We start from the raw sequence: 22,998 nt of genomic DNA on the forward strand, positions 1-22,998 counted from the left end.
ACGGCACAGAACCTAGCGTAGCAAAGGGGGTAAGTCGAGCAGCACATTCTCAGTTTAAACACAGTCCCCATAGACCACAGGGTAAAGGCACTTATCTGTGCCGATTTTTTTTTCTACCACCACACATTTATTAAAAAATAAAGATGCTGCAATTTTTTATTTAAATAAAGGAACCTTAACACTTTATTTTGGGGGAAATTGGGGGACATTTTTTTCAATTAACCAGAGACTTTATCTCTGGTTAATGAATTTGAGCGCAAAGTTCTACCGCAAGCTCACAGCATAACAGAGCAGAGTGTTCGAGAGGGCAGAATCATTTCACATAATTCGGCACCAGCTTCCTAAGAGGGAAACATATGCAAGTACTCTAAAAGACTCCTTCCCATACAAACTGCATTTGTTTTTCTTATTTGAATTGAATACAGATAGCAACTCTGGACTCTTATTGATAAAGTCACATCTCCAAATAGTGTATACAATCGGAATTCAAGGGACGCCATCTTGGATGACGTCACTTAAAGGAACCTTCATTCTTCAGTAGACAGTGAAAGAAGAGGATGCTCCGCGCCGGATGTCTTGAAGATGGACCCGCTACGCGTCAGAAGGATGAAGATAGAAGATGCCGTCTGGATGAAGACTTCTGCCCGCCTGGAGGACGACTTCTCCCGCTTGGATGAAGACTTCTCCCGGCTTCTTTGAGGACTTCTTGCCGCTTGGATGAAGACTTCTCCCGGCTTCGTTGAGGATAGATGTCTGGTCTTCAAAAACTGTAAGTGGATCTTCAGGGGTTAGTGTTAGGTTTTATTAAGGGTTTATTGGGTGGGTTTTATTTTTAGATTAGGGTTTTGGGCAACGAAAGAGAGCTAAATGCCCTTTTAAGGGCAATGCCCATCCAAATGCCCTTTTCAGGGCAATGGGGAGCTTAGGTTTTTTAGATAGGATTTTATTTGGGGGGTTTAGTTGTGTGGGTGGAAGGTTTTACTGTTGGGGCGTTGTTGGTATTTTTTTTACAGGTAAAAGAGCTGATTTCTTTGGGGCAATGCCCCGCAAAAGGCCCTTTTAAGGGCTATTGGTAGTTTAGTTTAGGCTAGGGGTTGTTTTTTTTGGGGGGGGGCTTTTATATTTTTATAGGGCTATTAGATTAGGTGTAATTAGTTTAAATATTTGATAATTTTTTTATTTTGTGTAATTTAGTGATTTGGTTTTTTTGTAATTTAGTTAATTGTATTTAATGTAATTTATTTTATTGGAATGTTAGTTTTTAGTGTAAGACAGGTTAGGTTTTATTATACAGGTAACTTTGTATTTATTTTAACTAGGTAGCTAGTAAATAGTTAATAACTATTTACTAACTAGTCTACCTAGTTAAAATAAATACAGACTTAGCTGTGAAATAAAAATAAAACCTAAGTATAACTATTAGTTATATTGTAGCTATCTTAGGGTTTATTTTACAGGTAAGTATTTAGTTTTAAATAGGCATTATTTAGTTATTAATAGTAGGTTTTATTTAGATTTATTTTAATTATATTAAAGTTAGGGGTGTTAGGGTTAGACTTAGGTTTAGGGGTTAATATATTTATTTAGCGTTAGTGATGTGGGAGGCCAGAGGTTTAGGGGTTAATAACTTTAGTATAGTGGCGGCGGCAACGTTGGGGGCGGCAGATTAGGGGTTAATAAGTGTAATGTAGGTGTGGGGGTTTAAACATACATTTTCTTTCCCCATAGGAATCAATGGGGCTGCGTTACGGAGCTTTACGCTCCTTTTTTGCAGGTGTTAGGCTTTTTTTTTAGCCAGCTCTCCCCATTGATGTCTATGGGGAAATCGTGCACAAGCACGTAACAGCAGCTCAAAGCAGTGCTGGTATTTGTGTGCGGTATGGAGCTCAACGCTGCCATATTGCCCGCTAATGCAGAGTTTTTGCAAACCTGTAATAGCAGCGCTATTAAAGGTGTGCGCTGGAAATAACTTGCAAGTTAGTAGCGAGCCACTCATAACGCAAAATTCGTAATCTGGACGATTGTTATTTATAAAACATAACATGCATTTTTCGAGATGGTCAACTAGTTTCTTTTATTGGTTTATTGATTTAAATAATAAATAAGTATAATTTAAAAATAAATACTTTTCTAAATGATTGAGTTGATGAATTTAAGATTAATTCATTTCACTATTATAGATTTTAAATATAGATCTTATACAAATTTTACTTTGTGCAAATTTGAAGCAGAACAGTTGAATAGATTCTAATTTTTAGAAACAATCAAACTTAGTTCATATATAGCTGAATTTTTTTTATAAATACATCTTTGTTTGCCAATTTATTTATCATGTAAATGCAGAATGATCATTTTCAAAAGATATTCATAAAAACAGATAGTAAGCCTTCCAACGGCTCATTTAGGAAAAGTGAAAATCTATTACAAAAAAAAATATTTCGAAAACCATGATACATTTGTCTCTTATAATTGTTACTTTTTTTCCCTGTGTTTAAAGGGATAGAAAGGTCAAAAAATGAAATGTGCATGGGTACGCTTCAATTTGAAATTTAAGCATGCACATTTCAAGTGTATTTTTTTTTAAATTTAAGTAATAGCTCTTCTTATAAATCAGAATTTTTGTGAAATTGAATTGTGATACATAGCCAATCCTGAGCAGAACAGAGCCATTAAACCAATCATTAGCAGTATAGGCATTTACCTGAAATCACTGGCTATGCCCTCTCTGAATTGGCACAGGAGCAAGCCTTAGTGGTGAGCAAATTTATGAATTTAAGCCCATTTGCAGTGCTTAAACACATAGTTACCAATTAGCATTCATGCAATAATACATTTCTCTAATGAATTAGAGCATTTTATTACTGTAGAATGTCCCTTTTAGATTACATGAATATTCACTAAGCTCTTCAATGCAAAGATACCCAGTCGGCAAACAGAATACATTGGCAAACAAAGAATTTGGACACATTCCAATGGGAATTTAATTGCTCTTACACATTAATATTCATACTCATAAAACAGTACTGGATTTATAGAGCAGTAGAAATCATGTTATAGTGCTATGGTAATTAAACACAATATACTGTATAACTGCTATCTGAAGATGGAATTGAGAGCACATTTGCATGCACCACAAAGGAAATATAAAAGCAGCATCTGTCCATCCTTATTTGATACATTTAAAAATTAGGACAAAGAAATGCTCATTTTCCTAGGAGATGATAGAACTATAACACTGTTAATTATTGATAGAGGGTTCATAATTGTTATATCTATCTTGGTATTTGTTTCCATCCAGACCAATGCAATTGCATGTGAAATGCTTTACTAACAAGGGATAAAATGCAATGCACAGTAGATGATATTTATAAGGAAAGATTTAAAATGACGCTGTGTTTTATAATCAGAACTTGTTGATGGGGGGGGGGGGGGTCAAAGAGCAAATGCTGGTTTTTATTTGATTTATTTCTTGTGGAAAAGGCACAGTCTGGTCCCCTGGGGTATGATCACAGCTCTCATCTTAAAAGAAGCAGAAGTCTAATGAATTTTTTACTACGTCTCTTCTGCAAAAATGTCAGGCACTTGGTTGCTTTGGTTATGCCATCACTAATGGTGACAGAAAAAAAGAGAGAAGATCACATATACTCACAGTCACACATATAAAATAATCATTAGGAGATGGATATTTTTCACATTTCATGGTGTTTGGATGTGTGTATAATCTCTATATTGGCTTAAGACATTTTGCTTCCTGGGTCCAAAATGCAACGACTTGGCAGTACTGTGCCCTTGCTTGGGATGTGATTACCAAGAGAGGGACTATTGGGCACAAGAGGTGGAAGCAGTGCTGGGAATACTTTAGTAAGCACGTATATGTAAGTATTGGCAGAGGATGCTAGTGGGATTATCATTTTTAATACTCTGCTTTAAGGTTTTTCCTTCTTTTATAATAGTTGGTTTATCAGCAACTTGTATTTGAAAAAGAAGGCATCTAAGCTAAGGAGCCTGCACATTTTTGGTTCAGACCCATGGACAGCACTTTTATTGGTGCTGTCCAATCAGCAAGGAAAACCTAGGTTGTTCACCAAAAATGGGCCGGCATCTAAGCTTACATTCTTGCTTTTCAAATAAACATAGCAAGAGAATGAAGAAAATTTGATAATAGGAGTTAATTCGAAAGTTGCTTAAAATTGCATGCTCTATCTGAATCACAAAAACATAATTTATGTAAGAACTTACCTGATAAATTCATTTCTTTCATATTAGCAAGAGTCCATGAGCTAGTGACGTATGGGATATACATTCCTACCAGGAGGGGCAAAGTTTCCCAAACCTCAAAATGCCTATAAATACACCCCTCACCACACCCACAATTCAGTTTAACGAATAGCCAAGAAGTGGGGTGATAAAAAAGTGCGAAAGCATATAAAATAAGGAATTGGAATAATTGTTCTTTATACAAAATCATAACCACCACAAAAAAAGGGCGGGCCTCATGGACTCTTGCTAATATGAAAGAAATGAATTTATCAGGTAAGTTCTTACATAAATTATGTTTTCTTTCATGTAATTAGCAAGAGTCCATGAGCTAGTGACGTATGGGATAATGACTACCCAAGAAGTGGATCTTTCCACACAAGAGTCACTAGAGAGGGAGGGATAAAATAAAGACAGCCAATTCCTGCTGAAAATAATCCACACCCAAAATAAAGTTTAACGAAAAACATAAGCAGAAGATTCAAACTGAAACCGCTGCCTGAAGTACTTTTCTACCAAAAACTGCTTCAGAAGAAGAAAATACATCAAAAAGTAGAATTTAGTAAAAGTATGCAAAGAGGACCAAGTTGCTGCTTTGCAGATCTGGTCAACCGAAGCTTCATTCCTAAACGCCCAGGAAGTAGAAACTGACCTAGTAGAATGAGCTGTAATTCTCTGAGGCGGAGTTTTACCCGACTCAACATAGGCAAGATGAATTAAAGATTTCAACCAAGATGCCAAAGAAATGGCAGAAGCTTTCTGGCCTTTTCTAGAACCGGAAAAGATAACAAATAGACTAGAAGTCTTACGAAAAGATTTCGTAGCTTCAACATAATATTTCAAAGCTCTAACAACATCCAAAGAATGCAACGATTTCTCCTTAGAATTCTTAGGATTAGGACATAATGAAGGAACCACAATTTCTCTACTAATGTTGTTGGAATTCACAACTTTAGGTAAAAATTCAAAAGAAGTTCGCAACACCGCCTTATCCTGATGAAAAATCAGAAAAGGAGACTCACAAGAAAGAGCAGATAATTCAGAAACTCTTCTGGCAGAAGAGATGGACAAAAGGAACAAAACTTTACAAGAAAGTAATTTAATGTCCAATGAATGCATAGGTTCAAACGGAGGAGCTTGAAGAGCTCCCAGAACCAAATTCAAACTCCAAGGAGGAGAAATTGACTTAATGACAGGTTTTATACGAACCAAAGCTTGTACAAAACAATGAATATCAGGAAGAATAGCAATCTTTCTGTGAAAAAGAACAGAAAGAGCAGAAATTTGTCCTTTCAAAGAACTTGCGGACAAACCTTTATCTAAACCATCCTGAAGGAACTGTAAAATTCTCGGTATTCTAAAAGAATGCCAGGAAAAATGATGAGAAAGACACCAAGAAATATAAGTCTTCCAGACTCTATAATATATCTCTCGAGATACAGATTTACGAGCCTGTAACATAGTATTAATCACAGAGTCAGAGAAACCTCTTTGACCAAGAATCAAGCGTTCAATCTCCATACCTTTAAATTTAAGGATTTCAGATCCTGATGGAAAAAAGGACCTTGTGACAGAAGGTCTGGTCTTAACGGAAGAGTCCACGGTTGGCAAGAGGCCATCCGGACAAGATCCGCATACCAAAACCTGTGAGGCCATGCCGGAGCTACCAGCAGAACAAACGAGCATTCCTTCAGAATCTTGGAGATTACTCTTGGAAGAAGAACTAGAGGCGGAAAGATATAGGCAGGATGATACTTCCAAGGAAGTGATAATGCATCCACTGCCTCCGCCTGAGGATCCCGGGATCTGGACAGATACCTGGGAAGTTTCTTGTTTAGATGGGACGCCATCAGATCTATTTCTGGAAGTTCCCACATTTGAACAATCTGAAGAAATACCTCTGGGTGAAGAGACCATTCGCCCGGATGCAACGTTTGGCGACTGAGATAATCCGCTTCCCAATTGTCTACACCTGGGATATGAACCGCAGAGATTAGACAGGAGCTGGATTCCGCCCAAACCAAAATTCGAGATACTTCTTACATAGCCAGAGGACTGTGAGTCCCTCCTTGATGATTGATGTATGCCACAGTTGTGACATTGTCTGTCTGAAAACAAATGAACGATTCTCTCTTCAGAAGAGGCCAAAACTGAAGAGCTCTGAAAATTGCACGGAGTTCCAAAATATTGATCGGTAATCTCACCTCCTGAGATTCCCAAACTCCTTGTGCCGTCAGAGATCCCCACACAGCTCCCCAACCTGTGAGACTTGCATCTGTTGAAATTACAGTCCAGGTCGGAAGCACAAAAGAAGCCCCCTGAATTAAACGATGGTGATCTGTCCACCACGTTAGAGAGTGTCGAACAATCGGTTTTAAAGATATTAATTGAGATATCTTCGTGTAATCCTTGCACCATTGCTTCAGCATACAGAGCTGAAGAGGTCGCATGTGAAAACGAGCAAAGGGGATCGCATCCGATGCAGCAGTCATAAGACCTAGAATTTCCATGCATAAGGCTACCGAAGGGAATGATTGTGACTGAAGGTTTCGACAAGCTGTAATCAACTTTAGACGTCTCTTGTCTGTTAAAGACAGAGTCATGGACACTGAATCCATCTGGAAACCCAGAAAGGTTACCCTTGTCTGAGGAATCAAAGAACTTTTTGGTAAATTGATCCTCCAACCATGATATTGAAGAAACAACACAAGTCGATTCGTATGAGATTCTGCTAAATGTAAAGACTGAGCAAGTACCAAGATATCGTCCAAATAAGGAAATACCACAATACCCTGTTCTCTGATTACAGACAGTAGGGCACCGAGAACCTTTGTAAAAATTCTTGGAGCTGTAGCTAGGCCAAACGGCAGAGCCACAAACTGGTAATGCTTGTCCAGAAACGAGAATCTCAGGAACTGATAATGATCTGGATGAATCGGAATATGCAGATATGCATCCTGTAAATCTATTGTGGACATATAATTCCCTTGCTGAACAAAAGGTAAGATAGTCCTTACAGTTACCATCTTGAACGTTGGTATCCTTACATAACGATTCAATATTTTTATATCCAGAACTGGTCTGAAAGAATTCTCCTTCTTTGGTACAATGAAGAGATTTGAATAAAACCCCATCCCCTGTTCCGGAACTGGAACTGGCATAATTACTCCAGTCAACTCTAGATCTGAAACACATTTTAGAAATGCTTGAGCTTTTACTGGATTTACTGGGACACGGGAAAGAAGAAATCTCTTTGCAGGAGGTCTCAACTTGAAACCAATTCTGTACCCTTCTGAAACAATGCTCTGAATCCAAAGATTGTGAACAGAATTGATCCAAATTTCCTTGAAAAAACGTAACCTGCCCCCTACCAGCTGAGCTGGAATGAGGGCCGCACCTTCATGTGGACTTAGAAGCAGGCTTTGCCTTTCTAGCTGGCTTGGATTTATTCCAGACTGGAGATGGTCTCCAAACTGAAACTGCTCCTGAGGATGAAGGATCAGGCTTTTGTTCTTTGTTGAAAAAGAATAATAATATCATGAGAATCACGATGTGTTACTTGTTGCGCTAAAGTTTCCAACCAAAAAGTTGAAGCTGCAGCAACATCAGCCAAAGATATAGCAGGTCTAAGAAGATTACCTGAACACAGATAAGCTTTTCTTAGAAAGGACTCAATTTTCCTATCTAGAGGATCCTTAAACGAAGTACCATCTGACGTAGGAATAGTAGTACGTTTAGCAAGGGTAGAAATAGCCCCATCAACTTTAGGGATCTTGTCCCAAAATTCCAATCTGTCAGACGGCACAGGATATAATTGCTTAAAACGTTTAGAAGGAGTAAATGAATTACCCAAATTATCCCATTCTTTGGAAATTACTGCAGAAATAGCATCAGGGACAGGAAAAACTTCTGGAATAACTACAGGAGATTTAAAAACCTTATTTAAACGTTTAGATTTAGTATCAAGAGGACCAGAATCCTCTATTTCTAAAGCAATTAGGACTTCTTTAAGTAAAGAACGAATAAATTCCATTTTAAATAAATATGAAGATTTATCAGCATCAACCTCTGAGACAGAATCCTCTGAACCAGAGGAATCATCAGAATCAGAATGATGATGTTCAGTTAAAAATTCATCTGTAGGGAGAGAAGTTTTAAAAGATTTTTTACGTTTACTAGAAGGAGAAATAACAGACATAGCCTTCTTTATGGATTCAGAAACAAAATCTCTTATATTATCAGGAACATTCTGCACCTTAGATGTTGAAGGAACTGCAACAGGCAATGGTACTTTACTAAAGGAAATATTATCTGCTTTAACAAGTTTGTCATGACAATCAATACAAACAACAGCTGGAGGAATAGCTACCAAAAGTTTACAGCAGATACACTTAGCTTTGGTAGATTCAGCACTTGACAGCGATTTTCCTGTAGTATCTTCTGACTCAGATGCAACGTGAAACATCTTGCAATATGTAAGAGAAAAAACAACATATATATAAAGCAAAATTGATCAAATTCCTTAAATGACAGTTTCAGAAATGGGAAAAAATGCCAAAGAACAAGCTTCTAGCAACCAGAAGCAATAAAAAATGAAACTTAAATAATGTGGAGACAAAAGTGACGCCCATATTTTTTCACGCCAAATAAGACGCCCACATTATTTGGCGCCTAAATGCTTTTTTGGCGCCAAAAATGACGCCACATCCGGAACGCCGACATTTTTGGCGCAAAATAACGTCAAAAAAATGACGCAACTTCCGGCGACACGTATGACGCCGGAAACGGAAATAGAATTTTTGCGCCAAAAAAGTCCGCGCCAAGAATGATGCAATAAAATGAAGCATTTTCAGCCCCCGCGAGCCTAACAGCCCACAGGGAAAAAGTCAAATTTTAAGGTAAGAAAAACAGAATTTATGTTTACCTGATAAATTACTTTCTCCAACGGTGTGTCCGGTCCACGGCGTCATCCTTACTTGTGGGATATTCTCTTCCCCAACAGGAAATGACAAAGAGCCCAGCAAAGCTGGTCACATGATCCCTCCTAGGCTCCGCCTACCCCAGTCATTCGACCGACGTTAAGGAGGAATATTTGCATAGGAGAAACCATATGATACCGTGGTGACTGTAGTTAAAGAAAATAAATTATCAGACCTGATTAAAAAACCAGGGCGGGCCGTGGACCGGACACACCGTTGGAGAAAGTAATTTATCAGGTAAACATAAATTCTGTTTTCTCCAACATAGGTGTGTCCGGTCCACGGCGTCATCCTTACTTGTGGGAACCAATACCAAAGCTTTAGGACACGGATGATGGGAGGGAGCAAATCAGGTCACCTAGATGGAAGGCACCACGGCTTGCAAAACCTTTCTCCCAAAAATAGCCTCAGAAGAAGCAAAAGTATCAAACTTGTAAAATTTGGTAAAAGTGTGCAGTGAAGACCAAGTCGCTGCCCTACATATCTGATCAACAGAAGCCTCGTTCTTGAAGGCCCATGTGGAAGCCACAGCCCTAGTGGAATGAGCTGTGATTCTTTCGGGAGGCTGCCGTCCGGCAGTCTCGTAAGCCAATCTGATGATGCTTTTAATCCAAAAAGAGAGAGAGGTAGAAGTTGCTTTTTGACCTCTCCTTTTACCGGAATAAACAACAAACAAGGAAGATGTTTGTCTAAAATCCTTTGTAGCATCTAAATAGAATTTTAGAGCGCGAACAACATCCAAATTGTGCAACAAACGTTCCTTCTTCGAAACTGGTTTCGGACACAGAGAAGGTACGATAATCTCCTGGTTAATGTTTTTGTTAGAAACAACTTTTGGAAGAAAACCAGGTTTAGTACGTAAAACCACCTTATCTGCATGGAACACCAGATAAGGAGGAGAACACTGCAGAGCAGATAATTCTGAAACTCTTCTAGCAGAAGAAATTGCAACCAAAAACAAAACTTTCCAAGATAATACCTTAATATCAACGGAATGTAAGGGTTCAAACGGAACCCCCTGAAGAACTGAAAGAACTAAGTTGAGACTCCAAGGAGGAGTCAAAGGTTTGTAAACAGGCTTGATTCTAACCAGAGCCTGAACAAAGGCTTGAACATCTGGCACAGCTGCCAGCCTTTTGTGAAGTAACACAGACAAGGCAGAAATCTGTCCCTTCAGGGAACTAGCAGATAATCCTTTTTCCAATCCTTCTTGAAGGAAGGATAGAATCTTAGGAATCTTAACCTTGTCCCAAGGGAATCCTTTAGATTCACACCAACAGATATATTTTTTCCAAATTTTGTGGTAAATCTTTCTAGTTACAGGCTTTCTGGCCTGAACAAGAGTATCGATAACAGAATCTGAGAACCCTCGCTTCGATAAGATCAAGCGTTCAATCTCCAAGCAGTCAGCTGGAGTGAGACCAGATTCGGATGTTCGAACGGACCTTGAACAAGAAGGTCTCGTCTCAAAGGTAGCTTCCATGGTGGAGCCGATGACATATTCACCAGATCTGCATACCAAGTCCTGCGTGGCCACGCAGGAGCTATCAAGATCACCGACGCCCTTTCCTGATTGATCCTGGCTACCAGCCTGGGGATGAGAGGAAACGGCGGGAATACATAAGCTAGTTTGAAGGTCCAAGGTGCTACTAGTGCATCCACTAGAGCCGCCTTGGGATCCCTGGATCTGGACCCGTAGCAAGGAACTTTGAAGTTCTGACGAGAGGCCATCAGATCCATGTCTGGAATGCCCCACAGTTGAGTGACTTGGGCAAAGATTTCCGGATGGAGTTCCCACTCCCCCGGATGCAATGTCTGACGACTCAGAAAATCCGCTTCCCAATTTTCCACTCCTGGGATGTGGATAGCAGACAGGTGGCAGGAGTGAGACTCCGCCCATAGAATGATTTTGGTCACTTCTTCCATCGCCAGGGAACTCCTTGTTCCCCCCTGATGGTTGATGTACGCAACAGTTGTCATGTTGTCTGATTGAAACCGTATGAACTTGGCCCTCGCTAGCTGAGGCCAAGCCTTGAGAGCATTGAATATCGCTCTCAGTTCCAGAATATTTATCGGTAGAAGAGATTCTTCCCGAGACCAAAGACCCTGAGCTTTCAGGGATCCCCAGACCGCGCCCCAGCCCATCAGACTGGCGTCGGTCGTGACAATGACCCACTCTGGTCTGCGGAAGGTCATCCCTTGTGCCAGGTTGTCCAGGGACAGCCACCAACGGAGTGAGTCTCTGGTCCTCTGATTTACTTGTATCCTCGGAGACAAGTTTGTATAGTCCCCATTCCACTGACTGAGCATGCACAGTTGTAATGGTCTTAGATGAATGCGCGCAAAAGGAACTATGTCCATTGCCGCTACCATCAAACCTATCACTTCCATGCACTGCGCTATGGAAGGAAGAGGAACGGAATGAAGTATCCGACAAGAGTCTAGAAGTTTTGTTTTTCTGGCCTCTGTCAGAAAAATCCTCATTTCTAAGGAGTCTATTATTGTTCCCAAGAAGGGAACCCTTGTTGACGGAGATAGAGAACTCTTTTCCACGTTCACTTTCCATCCGTGAGATCTGAGAAAGGCCAGGACGATGTCCGTGTGAGCCTTTGCTTGAGGAAGGGACGACGCTTGAATCAGAATGTCGTCCAAGTAAGGTACTACAGCAATGCCCCTTGGTCTTAGCACAGCTAGAAGGGACCCTAGTACCTTTGTGAAAATCCTTGGAGCAGTGGCTAATCCGAAAGGAAGCGCCACGAACTGGTAATGCTTGTCCAGGAATGCGAACCTTAGGAACCGATGATGTTCCTTGTGGATAGGAATATGTAGATACGCATCCTTTAAATCCACCGTGGTCATGAATTAACCTTCCTGGATGGAAGGAAGAATTGTTCGAATGGTCTCCATTTTGAACGATGGAACCTTGAGAAACTTGTTTAAGATCTTGAGATCTAAGATTGGTCTGAACGTTCCCTCTTTTTTGGGAACTATGAACAGATTGGAGTAGAACCCCATCCCTTGTTCTCCTAATGGAACAGGATGAATCACTCCCATTTTTAACAGGTCTTCTACACAACGTAAGAATGCCTGTCTTTTTATGTGGTCTGAAGACAACTGAGACCTGTGGAACCTCCCCCTTGGGGGAAGCCCCTTGAATTCCAGAAGATAACCTTGGGAGACTATTTCTAGCGCCCAAGGATCCAGAACATCTCTTGCCCAAGCCTGAGCGAAGAGAGAGAGTCTGCCCCCCACCAGATCCGGTCCCGGATCGGGGGCCAACATTTCATGCTGTCTTGGTAGCAGTGGCAGGTTTCTTGGCCTGCTTTCCCTTGTTCCAGCCTTGCATTGGTCTCCAAGCTGGCTTGGCTTGAGAAGTATTACCCTCTTGCTTAGAGGACGTAGCACTTTGGGCTGGTCCGTTTCTATGAAAGGGACGAAAATTAGGTTTATTTTTGGCCTTGAAAGGCCGATCCTGAGGAAGGGCGTGGCCCTTACCCCCAGTGATATCAGAGATAATCTCTTTCAAGTCAGGGCCAAACAGCGTTTTCCCCTTGAAAGGAATGTTAAGTAGCTTGTTCTTGGAAGACGCATCAGCTGACCAAGATTTCAACCAAAGCGCTCTGCGCGCCACAATAGCAAACCCAGAATTCTTAGCCGCTAACCTAGCCAATTGCAAAGTGGCGTCTAGGGTGAAAGAATTAGCCAATTTGAGAGCATTGATTCTGTCCATAATCTCCTCATAAGGAGGAGAATCACTATCGACCGCCTTTACCAGCTCATCGAACCAGAAACACGCGGCTGTAGCGACAGGGACAATGCATGAAATTGGTTGAAGAAGGTAACCCTGCTGAACAAACATCTTTTTAAGTAAACCTTCTAATTTTTTATCCATAGGATCTTTGAAAGCACAACTATCTTCTATGGGTATAGTGGTGCGTTTGTTTAAAGTGGAAACCGCTCCCTCGACCTTGGGGACTGTCTGCCATAAGTCCTTTCTGGGGTCGACCATAGGAAACAATTTTTTAAATATGGGGGAAGGGACGAAAGGAATACCGGGCCTTTCCCATTCTTTATTTACAATGTCCGCCACCCGCTTGGGTATAGGAAAAGCTTCTGGGAGCCCCGGGACCTCTAGGAACTTGTCCATTTTACATAGTTTCTCTGGGATGACCAACTTGTCACAATCATCCAGAGTGGATAATACCTCCTTAAGCAGAATGCGGAGATGTTCCAACTTAAATTTAAACGTAATCACATCAGGTTCAGCTTGTTGAGAAATGTTCCCTGAATCAGTAATTTCTCCCTCAGACAAAACCTCCCTGGCCCCATCAGACTGGTTTAGGGGCCCTTCAGAACCATTATTATCAGCGTCGTCATGCTCTTCAGTATCTAAAACAGAGCAGTCGCGCTTACGCTGATAAGTGTGCATTTTGGCTAAAATGTTTTTGACAGAATTATCCATTACAGCCGTTAATTGTTGCATAGTAAGGAGTATTGGCGCGCTAGATGTACTAGGGGCCTCCTGAGTGGGCAAGACTCGTGTAGACGAAGGAGGGAATGATGCAGTACCATGCTTACTCCCCTCACTTGAGGAATCATCTTGGGCATCATTGTCATTGTCACATAAATCACATTTATTTAAATGAGAAGGAACTCTGGCTTCCCCACATTCAGAACACAGTCTATCTGGTAGTTCAGACATGTTAAACAGGCATAAACTTGATAACAAAGTACAAAAAACGTTTTAAAATAAAACCGTTACTGTCACTTTAAATTTTAAACTGAACACACTTTATTACTGCAATTGCGAAAAAATATGAAGGAATTGTTCAAAATTCACCAAAATTTCACCACAGTGTCTTAAAGCCTTAAAAGTATTGCACACCAAATTTGGAAGCTTTAACCCTTAAAATAACGGAACCGGAGCCGTTTTTAACTTTAACCCCTTTACAGTCCCTGGTATCTGCTTTGCTGAGACCCAACCAAGCCCAAAGGGGAATACGATACCAAATGACGCCTTCAGAAAGTCTTTTCTATGTATCAGAGCTCCTCACACATGCGACTGCATGTCATGCCTCTCAAAAACAAGTGCGCAACACCGGCGCGAAAATGAGGCTCTGCCTATGATTTGGGAAAGCCCCTAAGAATAAGGTGTCTAAAACAGTGCCTGCCGATATAATCTTATCAAAATACCCAGATTAAATGATTCCTCAAGGCTAAATATGTGTTAATAATGAATCGATTTAGCCCAGAAAAAGACTACAGTCTTAATAAGCCCTTGTGAAGCCCTTATTTACTATCTTAATAAACATGGCTTACCGGATCCCATAGGGAAAATGACAGCTTCCAGCATTACATCGTCTTGTTAGAATGTGTCATACCTCAAGCAGCAAGAGACTGCTCACTGTTCCCCCAACTGAAGTTAATTCCTCTCAACAGTCCTGTGTGGAACAGCCATGGATTTTAGTAACGGTTGCTAAAATCATTTTCCTCATACAAACAGAAATCTTCATCTCTTTTCTGTTTCTGAGTAAATAGTACATACCAGCACTATTTTAAAATAACAAACTCTTGATTGAATAATAAAAACTACAGTTAAACACTAAAAAACTCTAAGCCATCTCCGTGGAGATGTTGCCTGTACAACGGCAAAGAGAATGACTGGGGTAGGCGGAGCCTAGGAGGGATCATGTGACCAGCTTTGCTGGGCTCTTTGCCATTTCCTGTTGGGGAAGAGAATATCCCACAAGTAAGGATGACGCCGTGGACCGGACACACCTATGTTGGAGAAATGTTAAATTAAAATGCATTATCCCAAATATGAAACTGACTGTCTGAAAATAAGGAAAGTTGAACATTCTGAGTCAAGGCAAATAAATGTTTGAATACATATATTTAGAACTTTATAAACAAAGTGCCCAACCATAGCTAGGAGTGTCACAGAAAATAAGACTTACTTACCCCAGGACACTCATCTACATATAGTAGATAGCCAAACCAGTACTGAAATGAGAATCAGCAGAGGTAATGGTATATATAAGAGTATATCGTCGATCTGAAAAGGGAGGTAAGAGATGAATCTCTACGACCGATAACAGAGAACCTATGAAATAGACCCCTTAGAAGGAGATCACTGCATTCAAATAGGCAATACTCTCCTCACATCCCTCTGACATTCACTGCACGCTGAGAGGAAAACCGGGCTCCAACTTGCTGCGGAGCGCATATCAACGTAGAATCTAGCACAAACTTACTTCACCACCTCCATCGGAGGCAAAGTTTGTAAAAACTGAATTGTGGGTGTGGTGAGGGGTGTATTTATAGGCATTTAGAGGTTTGGGAAACTTTGCCCCTCCTGGTAGGAATGTATATCCCATACGTCACTAGCTCATGGACTCTTGCTAATTACATGAAAGAAAGAAAAATTTTGGGTTCAGTGTCCCTTTAAGACCCTTAATAAGTGACATGAAACCAGACATTGGGAATCACCTAATCAAGGCCATCCATCACATATTTTTGCATAGTGAATACATTTGGTATACATAAGTCTTTCAAAAAAGGCTATCAACTTAATACAGTTATTAAACAAAACAAAAATCACATAAAATGTGGATAAATCTTTAGTTAAAGGGAAAGTCCAAATTAAACTTGCATGATTCAGATAGAGCATGTGACCTCTGCAATGCACCACAATATTAGACAAATAGAGTTCTGCCATGTTTGATTATTATAGTATTCAAAAGGTCAAACTTTGCACTAACACCCAGCTTAGCTCGACAGATGCATAGTATAGGCAACATCACCAACACACTGAGAATATATATTAATTATGGAGCTCGCTGACTGTATTAAACGGTTTTGCTGACTTTCCCTCTTCCTACAGCTCTAAGCAACCTGTGGCTATAAAATATTCCCTGGATCAACCATGCAAAAATTGCTCTGTGATAAGGCTGCCACGAAGTCAGTAGTTCACTGGTATGACAGTCAATATAAAAAGGTTAAACCAATGTAGCTAATATACAAAATATGCACAAATTAAAGGGACAGTACACTGTAAAATTGTTTTTCCATTAATGTATTTTAAATGACTTGTTATACCAACTGCAGAGTATAAAATATTTGAGAAATTCAATTTTCATGCTTATTTGTGTATATGAAGTAGCTGATTTTGTGCTTTGAAACCACAGCCTATTACAATGGGTTGAACTTAAAGGTGATATCAGATCTCATTATGTTCTAAGTTTGTGTACACAGACTTGCTTCCTTATCTTTTATTTGGCTGGAACACCAAAGCTCAATACATAGAGAGAACAATGGAAAATTATCATTTTATTACTTAACTATCCTGCATCCCACTGATTGTGTAATCTCTTCTGCTGGCTGTGTATACTTAAGCTATTCAATAGCCTATACTCCAGTATTAATTTGTTCAGTATAGGTGGCGATACCACAGGCTAAATCAGCTATTTCAAATGCTGAAATAGGAGTAAAGGAGCTACTTGTAACCAATTTAATACACTCTAGTAGGTTAAAAGGATCATTGGGAATAATTTAAAGGGGAGAATTTTTTGGGGTGAACTGTCCCTTTAAGCCCTTCTTCTGACTGGAATTTCCTGTAAATTAGAGTGAATCCAGTCTTAAAGATACAGTAATTTTAAATCAACAGGTCTAGTCTAGTTTTGACGAGAGGACAGGATGAAAGACACCCTCCGTTATGATTTTCTAAAAGGCTAAGCCTATTACACTAAGCAGTATTTTTGTTGTTTTTTTGCAAATAAATATTTCCCTAGTTCAAATTTAACATTTAGATATTTAATTACTAATATGTTGACACTCAGATGTAAGTCCACAGGAATCGCCTTCAGATGACATGAATAGAACATTGACATATTTGAATGTTACATCTGATGCATGAAAAGTGATAATCATCCTACAGGGATATGTAAGTAGTAGAACAGTTGTCAAGGGACATGATTGTTACACCACTTGAATGTCAATAAACACACATTTGGCCTTTCCTAGTTATCAGAAAAGGGGCTTCATTACAATGATGTAATTTGGCAGAGACAACAACCTGTTGCCAGGAAAGTGATTACATAGCTCCCAGCATTTCTGTATGCTTTCTGGGAAAGGCAGGTAAGGGGACCTGTTGGTGCTGCCCCTCAGGTTGTTTGTGGGTGTGGCTGTGATGGGAGGAGCTAAGGGCATGACATGGTGACAGAGAAGATTTGCCCTGTGGGCAGGACACAGTGGGCAGACCTCTCATCCAGTGACACTGCCACAGGTTTCAGGATGGTTAGGAGTCCTGGTGATATCAGCTCCCTCTACTATGCAAATGGAACCCAGGTAACACCACAACATTAAGAGGGTGTTGTAGTCAGAATATTTTTGAAATAAATAATTCAGCCATAAAGTTTCATACCTTGCCATTTGTTTGTATGCTTCCTCTGCCACTGCAAATATATGAGGATCCATGTCGCCCATATTCTGACCACTGTATGCATAAATGACATCTTCTCCATAGATCGGAAGCTGCTCGTAGGGGTTAATTGCAACAAGTACAATGCCTGAAAATACAGTATTTAGACAGCAAGGATGTTACAATTCACTCCACTTACTTCTCTCTGCATGTGATACCATTAAAGATTATACCTAGGAAGTCGTATTTAGTTTCTTATTGTCAATAAATGTTCCCAACCTCTATTTGTTTCATAGACTTTATTGCATCTAATTATCCTAAAATGATGATATCCAACAGACTCCTAATTAAATCAAATTTGTTTTTTTTCATCAACAATAAACGTTAATGGTTTTTGCTAACTCACTTGTAAAATAAAGAATTCTGTAAGTAATGATATTAGCAGCATTTTATATTGTCTATAGAAATATACCCCCATATTCACCAAGGGTGCTGAACATTAACATTCTAATTTGCTGCAATCATGTTACTATCACTTTCCTTGTTGTATCTAGTCTATGAAGGGCCAGATTACAGGCAGCGTACTACTTAAAACTACGATAAAAAGTAAGCTTTTAATGAGGACGGATTAGTGCCCCTATTACAAGTTAAAAGTAAAATGTGTGCGTGCAAGCGAAACTTGATGCGAGTTGACTTTAAGATCTTAATGGAGGCCGCTGTTTAAAAAAAATAAATCATTTATTGCTTGTGAGCAAACCGGACACCACATTAGACCAACAAAGATAGTTATGCATATTTTAATTTTCAATGTTCTTCACATAGAAGAAAATATTATTTTTATTTATATATATATATATATATATATATATATATATATACACATACATACACATACATATATATATATATATATATATACATACACGCAAATATACAAATGTTTTTTGTAAAATATTTCGCTATCCAAAAATAATAATAAATATATATATATATATATATATATATATATATATATATATATATATATATATATATATAAAAAACACGGAAGGGAACTGCACTCCAAGACCGGACTAGGTACACATCCGATTGGATCAGCCAATCGGATTGAACTTGATTCTGATTGGCTGATTCCATCAGCCAATCAGAATATTCCTACCTTAATTTCGATTGGCTGATAGAATCCTATCAGCCAATCGGAATTCGAGGGACGCCATCTTGGATGACGTCATTTAAAGGAACCGTCATTCGTCGTTCAGTCGTCGGCCAGGATGGATGTTCCGCGTCGGAGTTCTTCAGGATGCTGCCACTCCGCTCCGGATGGATGACGATAGAAGATTCCGCTTGGATGAAGACTTCAATCGGATGGAAGACCTCTTCTGCCCCGCTTGGATGAAGACTTCTACCGGATGGAGGACCTCTTCTTGCTCCGCTTGGATGAAGAATTTGGCTCGGCTGGGTGAAGACGACTCAAGGTAGGGAGATCTTCAGGGGCTTAGTGTTAGGTTTATTTAAGGGGGGTTTGGGTTAGATTAGGGGTATGTGGGTGGTGGGTTGTAATGTTGGGGGGGGTATTGTATGTTTTTTTTTACAGGCAAAAGAGCTGAACTTCTTGGGGCATGCCCCGCAAAGGGCCCTGTTCAGGGCTGGTAAGGTAAAAGAGCTTTGAACTTTAGTAATTTAGAATAGGGTAGGGCATTTTTTTATTTTGGGGGGCTTTGTTATTTTATTAGGGGGCTTAGAGTAGGTGTAATTAGTTTAAAATTGTTGTAATATATTTCTAATGTTTGTAAATATTTTTTTATTTTTTGTAACTTAGTTCTTTTTTATTTTTTGTACTTTAGTTAGTTTATTTCATTGTATTTATTTGTAGGAATTGTATTTAATTTATTTATTGATAGTGTAGTGTTAGGTTTAATTGTAGATAATTATAGGTAGTTTATTTAATTTATTTATTGATAGTGTAGTGTTAGGTTTAATTGTAACTTAGGTTAGGATTTATTTTACAGGTAAATTTGTAATTATTTTAACTATTTTAGCTATTAAATAGTTCTTAACTATTTAATAGCTATTGTACCTGGTTAAAATAAATACAAAGTTACCTGTAAAATAAATATAAATCCTAAAATAGCTATAATATAATTATAATTTATATTGTAGCTATATTGGGGTTTATTTTACAGGTAAGTATTTAGCTTTAAATAGGAATAATTTATTTAATAAGAGTTAATTAATTTCGTTAGATTAAAATTATATTTAACTTGGGGGGTGTTAGTGTTAGGGTTAGACTTAGCTTTAGGGGTTAATACATTTATTAGAATAGCGGTGAGCTCCAGTCGGCAGATTAGGGGTTAATAATTGAAGTTAGGTGTTGGCGATGTTAGGGAGGGCAGATTAGGGGTTAATACTATTTATTATAGGGTTAGTGAGGCGGATTAGGGGTTAATAACTTTATTATAGTAGCGGTGCGGTCCGCTCGGCAGATTAGAGGTTAATAAGTGTAGGCAGGTGGAGGCGACGTTGAGGGGGGCAGATTAGGGGTTAATAAATATAATATAGGGGTCGGCGGTGTTAGGGGCAGCAGATTAGGGTTACATATCTATAATGTAGGTGGCGGCTCATTAGGGGTTAATTATTGTAGGTAGCTGGCTGCGACGTTGTGGGGGGCAGGTTAGGGGTTAATAAATATAATATAGGGGTCGGCGGTGTTAGGGGCAGCAGATTAGGGGTACATAAGTAGGTGGCGGTCGGCAGATTAGGGGTTAAAAAAATGTAATCGAGTGTCGGCGATGTGGGGGGGCCTCGGTTTAGGGGTACATAGGTAGTTTATGGGTGTTAGTGTACTTTAGAGCACAGTAGTTAAGAGCTTTATGAACTGGCGTTAGCCCAGAAAGCTCTTAACTACTGACTTTTTTCTGCGGCTGGAGTTTTGTCGTTAGATTTCTAACGCTCACTTCAGACACGACTCTAAATACCGGAGTTAGAAAGATCCCATTGAAAAGATAGGATACGCAATTGACGTAAGGGGATCTGCGGTATGGAAAAGTCGCGGCTGAAAAGTGAGCGTTAGACCCTTTTTTGAATGACTCCAAATACCGGCGGTAGCCTAAAACCAGCGTTAGGAGCCTCTAACGCTGGTTTTCACGGCTACCGCCAAACTCCAAATCTAGGCCTTAGTGAGTAATTGATATATGCTGGGCATAGAGCACATTTTTTTCATAATTAAAAAGCAACCAAAATGACTTTATCCCCCTGGATGTCTATTCCAGCCGCCCCCAAGTCAGTGCAGGTTTTTCCGAATTTTAGCAGATTACAGTTTAGTCAATTTCATGGTCACCGACTGAACCATTGCTCTTGATAAGTCCTTCTTTAGTCTGCCCTACACCCAGATCATGTGTGGTTGCATCCCTCAAGCAAACAGTGGATAGAAGTGTGATTCACTGTTTACCTATTGCTAGCCGTGTGCTGCTTCTATGTGTGAGCAACAATCTAACCCCCCTGTGATTAACAAGCAAAACCTGTTATAAAATTACAAAGGTAATTATTCAAGATTTAAAGGGACAGTGTAGTATAAATTAAACTTTCATTATTCAGATAGAACTTTTAATTTTAATCAACTTTCCAATTTACTTTTATCATCAAATTTGCTTTTTTTCTTGGTATTCTTAGTTTAAACTAAACATAGGTAGGCTCATATGCTAATTTCTAAGCCTTTGAGGGCTGCCTCTCATCACAGGCTTTTTAAATCTCTTTTCAACACAAAGAGACAGAAAGTACACATGGGCCATATAGATAACACTGTGTTCAGGCACAGAACGTTATTTAAGATTTAGCACAAAACAATGCTAAATTTAAGGCAATAGATAATAAACAGTCACAGTCATGTGATCAGGGGGCTGTAAGAAGGTTCCTAGATACAAGGTAATCACAAAGGTAAAAAGTACATTAATATAACTGTGTTGGTTATGCAAAACTGGGGAATAAGTAATAAAGGGATTATCTATCTTTTAAAACAATAACAATTCTATGGTAGACTGTCCCTTTAATGTATGTGGCATTATACTGTTAAAAGGAAATATATAAAGGACACTAAGTATAAACTAACATACAGATATCAGATGTGCTCTCCTACCAATGCTCATTGGCTTATTGGTGCATCTGACTAATGCACAATGTTCATTATAAGAAAGTACCTGTCAAACCAATAAGCAACAACAGGAAGTAACTATCTGCCAATCAACATTAAGAGGAAGTACATATCAGCCAATTAACATTAGTAGAAAGTCTATATCAGCCAATGAACACTAGTACACATATTATACTAATATATTAGTTTTAATTTAACCCCTTAATGACCGAGGACGTGCAGGGTACGTCCTCAGAAAAAAGGCAGTTAATGCCTGAGAACGTACCCTGCACGTCCTCGGTGTGGAAAGCAGCTGGAAGCGATCCTGCTCGCTTCCAGCTGCTTTCCGGTTATTGCAGTGATGCCTCGATATGGAGGCATCCTGCAATAACCTTAGATGGCCATCCGATGCAGAGAGAGCCACTCTGTGGCCCTCTCTGCACCGGACATCGATGGCCGGTATCGTTGGTGGGTGGGAGCCGGTGTGGGAGGTGGGTGGCGGCCATCGATGGCCCTTGTCATGTGGAGGGGGGCGGGATCGTGGGCGTGCAAGTCCGGGCGCGCGCGGGGGGCGCGCGCACGTGCACGAGGGGGGCGCGCGCGGGGGCGCGCCGGGGCAGGGACCGGGTGGGGACCGCTGCACTACAGAAAAAAATGTGTCCCAAAATAAAAGTGGGACAAGTAATTTTAAAAAAAAACACCTTATTCGGTATTTAGGTGGTGGGGGTTGGTCGGGGGGGGGGGGGGGGGGGGGGGAAATAACAAAAAATAAAAATTAAATAAATATTTGATTGTGAAAAATGGGTACTGGCAGACAGCTGCCAGTACCCAAGATGGCCCCCAATAAGGCAGAGGGGGAGGCTTAGAGAGCTGTTTTGGGGGGGATCAGGGAGGTTGGGGGCTAAGGGGGATCCTAAACACAGCATATGTAAATATGCTTTTTTTTTTTTTCTTTTTAAAAAAAAAAAAATCTTTTATTTTAGTACTGGCAGACTTTCTGCCAGTACTTAAGATGGCGGGGACAATAGTGGGGTGGGGGAGGGAAGGGAGCTGTTTGGGAGGGATCAGGGGGTGGGATGTGTCAGGTGGGAGGCTGAACTCTACACTAAAGCTAAAATTAACCCTGCAAGCTCCCTACACACTACCTAATTAACCCCTTCACTGCTAGCCATAATACACGTGTGATGCGCAGCAGCATTTAGCGACTTTCTAATTAC

The 22,998-nt window shown here is 39.9% G+C and overlaps 1 protein-coding gene across 1 annotated transcript in view; it reads right to left on the reverse strand.

Moving 5' to 3' along the window:
• MYO5B (myosin VB) overlaps window positions 1-22,998 on the reverse strand; it is a 575,225-nt gene that overhangs the window by 324,619 nt on the left and 227,608 nt on the right. The window contains exon 4 of the mRNA XM_053701104.1: window positions 17,659-17,803. Within this exon, the coding sequence (XP_053557079.1) occupies window positions 17,659-17,803 (145 nt within the window). The remainder of the gene's footprint in view (window positions 1-17,658; window positions 17,804-22,998) is intronic.

This window comes from Bombina bombina, chromosome 2 (assembly GCF_027579735.1).
Source record: "Bombina bombina isolate aBomBom1 chromosome 2, aBomBom1.pri, whole genome shotgun sequence".
Taxonomy (NCBI): Eukaryota; Metazoa; Chordata; class Amphibia; order Anura; family Bombinatoridae; genus Bombina; species Bombina bombina.